General features: G+C 30.1%; 1 protein-coding gene across 1 annotated transcript in view; it reads right to left on the bottom strand.

The window, feature by feature from the left end:
* LOC117180124 (E3 ubiquitin-protein ligase TRAIP-like) overlaps positions 1–4823 on the bottom strand; it is a 45400-nt gene that overhangs the window by 4694 nt on the left and 35883 nt on the right. Inside the window, exon 6 of the mRNA XM_033372468.1 lies at positions 1475–1636. Coding sequence (XP_033228359.1) covers positions 1475–1636 — 162 coding nt within the window. The remainder of the gene's footprint in view (positions 1–1474; positions 1637–4823) is intronic.

Raw genomic sequence — 4823 nt, 5'->3', positions numbered from 1 at the left:
GTTTCCTTTCATTTTTTTATAAAGTATTTTCCTGCTTCCTTCAAAGTCGTTTTGTATTTTTATCTCTTCTTCTGCTCTAATTGTATCTTTACTTTCTTTAACAAACCGTTTAAGTATCCTGTTTTTGCGTTTATAATCATTTCTACGTCTACTTATTTCCTCATTGCTAAGACCTGCGATGTTCAAAGTTCTCTTGTATGCTTCTCTTTTTGCTTTTTGGGCAGCCTGAATTTCATCATTCCACCACGCATCACCAGACATTCTTCCTACAACTGCGGTACCACACACTTCGATCGCGCATCTAACAAGGATATCCCGTAACATTCCCCAGGCGCCCTCTAAATCTTTGTTTTTTGTACGGTCCTCCCATGTTGCCCTATCTATGCTTTCGATTATCTTATTTTGGAAATCTATTCGCACATCCGGTTTCTGTAGGTTCTCAATTTTGATTCGCGTTTGCTTTGCTTTCTTGGGTCTCTTTTTTCTCCAACCCCGACCTAAGTTAATTTTTGAGATCAGAAGGTAATGATCAGTATTGCATTCAGGACCCCTCATGACTCTTGTATCTTTGACTAACTCCCTTAGTCTTTCATCCGCAACAACAAAGTCAATTATACTGCGCCTTTTACTTCTCTAGGATCACTATCAACCGGCGCGTTGCATGCTATGATAAATAGTCTTCTGATTCCTACTTTCATTCTAGCCCACAGCATTCTGGGAGACACGAAACCATGGTCTCCGAAATGATGCTTTGCTCTTTCATTCAAAATCAGACCTACTCCTTGTTTACCATGTGATTCACGGTCTACCCCTGACCATATTTTAAATCCGCCTTTCAACATGCCGTTTTTTATTTCTTTAGTTTCGCATCCCTTTTTCTTTGTTTAGGGCACACATAAAATATCTAATTTCTTCACGTCCATAGTTTCACGCAATTCTTTTAACTTGAGATCATTTACTCCCCTAGCATTCCAAACACCCAGTCTCCATTCGTCGCCTGAAACATGACCTTTAGATTTTCTGTGTGCATGCCTTTTGTCATTAAAAGTTCCAGTCCTTTCCGAGGCTATTTTGTAGTTTGTATTATTCATTGTTTAGATTATACGCCCAACTAACACCTTTAGACAATAAGATTATTTTCTCTGTCGAAATCATGTCAAAGTTAGGTATCAAATCTTCATATGGTGGAGATTGTAGTTCTAACGTCAGTCCCACCAAAAACTTCAGTTAATAAGGGAGGGTTGGGAGAGGGGGGAGGTAGAACTGGAACCGAGAGAGTCGTCTTGGGTTTGTGCTTTTGTTTTCATTCTGAGAAGGTCACCAGCCTTCAGCAGCGTTGTGATATATGGAAGTTAGTATCCGGTTATAAATATCGAATATTTAAAAATAAATGGGTGGAAAGGGAAAGTTTTTCAAAAATTGGAGAGGCATTACCGAATAATATGAGGAAAAGTAATAGCCAATTTTTACTTACACTAGAAAGATGCGAAATTCTTTTCTTTTTTCCAAAAATAGAATGACCAATGACACCAGCTGAACGCTGTGCGTGTAGTTCCTTCAAGGCTGTGATTCCTTTCGATTTAACTCTCAGATACGGAGAATTTTCTTCGTTTTCTTTGGTCTTGTTTTTCGGTTTCTGTAAGGGAGAAAATTTATTAATTTAATAAATATTGCCTTTAAATATTTCAATTTAAAATTATCTTGGAAGAAGGGTGGCCAGAAGTAAAGAAAAACCTGAAAATTAGGGGAAATTCAGGAACTTTGTAAAAATATAGTAACACATATAAGATAAAGTCACTATTATCAGTATTTAAAATAAAAAAAGATCTCTTTAGTAAATTTTCCTTCAACAAATTTACCGATGGTTTAATCGAAATTCTTTTGAAACATTTTAGGGTATTTAAAAAGTTTCCTGAAATTTGTAACAGAATTCAATAATTAGAAGAGATTTCAAAATATTTTTAGGATTTCACAGTATTTTTTAAAATGTCAAGGAAGTTTAAAGAGCTTCAAAAAATGTCAAAGGATTTTGAGACTTTAAAGTATTTTAAAACTTTATGAGTATTTTAAAGATTTAAGGGTATTTAAAACGGCTCCTAAAATTTTAAACAGATTTCAATACTTTCAAGGGATATCAAATTATTTTATAGTATTTTAAAAAATGTCGCGGAATTTTTAAGAGCTTTGAAAAGTTTTCCGTATTTTTTTACTGTATTCTTGAAAACTCTAAAGAGTCAACGAAAGCTTCAAAAAGAAATCTGTTGACTTATTTTAGGGTGTATTGAAAAATTCATAACATTTTTAACATATTTCGATAATTAGAAGGGATTTTTAAGGATTTAAAAATATTCAGAGTATTTCTAAAAATATCAAGAAATGTACAAGACCTTTAAAAAAATTAAAGTGATTTTCAAACATGGATTTGAAATATTTTACGGTATTTTAAAAGATGCAAAGGAATGTTAAAGGATTCCAACGAATTCTCAAGAGCTTTCAAGACCTTTAGAAAATTTCCAGATATTTGAAATATTTGGAGGTATGTAAAAAGATTCCTATCATTTTCAACACATTTCAATAATTTGATCGGATTTCAAAAAAATTTTAAGATTTGAGAGTACTTTTTAAAATACTAAGGAATTCACAAGTCCTTAAACAATTTTTCAAATTATCTGAGGATTTCAACGATTTTAAGACATTCAAAACCTCTTAAGGTCCTTTAACCAATTTTCGAGGATTTAAAGAAATATCATATTTGTTGTAATTTAAAGGGGTTTTCTTTTAATTTTTTATTGGGTTTCAAAGAATTTATTCACAATTAATTAAGTTTTTCTTAGGACTTTAAACATTTTCTAGATATTTCCAAAGATTTTAAAAAGTTTGAAAGATTTTAGGATATTTTAGAAAAAGCAAAAGAATTTTGAATTGAGTTAATTAGCTTTAAAGGATTTTATAGAATCAAAAGAAATTTTAGTTATTTTTAAAAATTTTAAACAATTTTCAAGAGTTTTAAAAACGGTCAAAGGATTCCAAAACATTGTATATGATTTATAATATCTTACTGTATCTTTTATATATATTTTAATAACTCGAAGGAATTTCAAAGAATTTTTAACTATTTTGAAAACAGTCAAGGAATTTTGAAGAGATTTTTAAATTTTCAATAAATTTCCGAGGATTTTAATGATTTTAAGGGATTTAAACAATTTTCCTTGAGGTTTTCAAGAATTTTAAATTTAATTTTATTATAATTTTAAACAATTTGACATGACCTATAAGGTTTTATTATATTTTAAAATATTCCAATGAATTTCATTAGATTTATGAGGATTTCCGGAAATATCAGATTTCCTGTAATTTAAAAGGTTTTTTTAATGAATTTTTTTAAATCAATTTGAAAAAATTGATTCACACAAATTGAAGGATTTTATAGGATTTCGAAGATTGTCAACTAATTCAAGGTATTTTAATAGATTTTACGACATTTAAAAAGATTACAATTAATTTCGAATTGATTTCAATACTTTGAAGGATTTTTAAAAGCATTTTGAACGTTTTTTTGTATTTTTAAAATACCAAGTTGAAAAAATTTTTAAAAATTTTATAGGATTTAAAATATTCTAGATAATTTTAAAAGATTCCAGGGCATTTTTAAGAAATTATAGATCTTTCAAGGAATTTCCAAAGATTTTAAGGGATTTAAACAGATTTTAAAAAATGGGATTATAAAGAAGTTAAACGTTAGAAACAATTTTATAAGATTTACATGGTTTTAAAGTATTTAAAAAGATTCCAAAGGATTTTGTAAGGCTTGCGAGCGAGTATTTCAGTGATTTTAACGGATTTGTAAGAATCTTAAATTATTTGAGTAAATTTGCCATAATTTCAAGAAATATAAGATTTCATAGAATTTTCTGGGATTTTATAACATTTTAATGAATTTCAAAGTATTTAATCACAAGAAGTGAGCGATTTCGTAGAATTTTAAAAATTGAAAGATTTTCAAATATTCTTTTGCAATCAATTTGAATTCATTTGGAATTCATCTTTAATTCTTTTTACATTTTCTTGCATTCTTTTTTAATTCTTTGTAATTTTCTGGACATTTTGTAAAATTGTTCTCAATTCTCTTAAATTATTCTAAATTGCTTTCAAACTTATTGAATTTAATTAATGTTTGCATATTTTTCAATTTCTTTCAATTCACTTGGAATTTTTTTAACTCCCAAGAATCTTTATAAATTTGTATCGAATTCCTTTGAATTATATTAAAAAGAAAAGAAGACTTCTAATTAAAAAGAACATTTGTCCATGTGTAAGTATGTATGTATTTAATCTCTCCCTTTTACGGGTTTGAGGGCCTCCGCTCCCTGTACATATAATTACAATTCCATCCTTAGTCTAACTTAACTACTACTTATATTCTACTCTTTCGCATTACGTAGGATAAACAATAGTAACAGTAGTGACATTAATTATTAAAATGAGCGAACTTCCAGGGCTTCCGTTTCCTCTTACCATAAAAAAATGCATTTTCCACGATATTGAAGACAATTTCCGCTTTTTTCTGTCCCTTTTCAGGATCACCCATTTGGCTCTGCCCTACTCCCTTGCTTTCCCTTACTTCTTCCAATTTCTTCATCCACATGACTTCCTGTCCACTACCATCCAAGATCCATCTTACACACTCATCCACACTCAACTGTCCCTCTTCCTCTCCTGTGCATCTCTCTAATACATGTGCCCATGACTCCATTTCGTATCCACATACTCTGCATAAATTCTCCTCTTCATCCATCCAATATCTGCATGCTCTCACTCCTTCT

This window comes from Belonocnema kinseyi, chromosome 9 (assembly GCF_010883055.1).
Source record: "Belonocnema kinseyi isolate 2016_QV_RU_SX_M_011 chromosome 9, B_treatae_v1, whole genome shotgun sequence".
NCBI classification, from domain to species: Eukaryota; Metazoa; Arthropoda; class Insecta; order Hymenoptera; family Cynipidae; genus Belonocnema; species Belonocnema kinseyi.
Note: the sequence above shows the minus strand (reverse complement) of the source record. Positions and strands in the feature narration are given on the sequence as shown.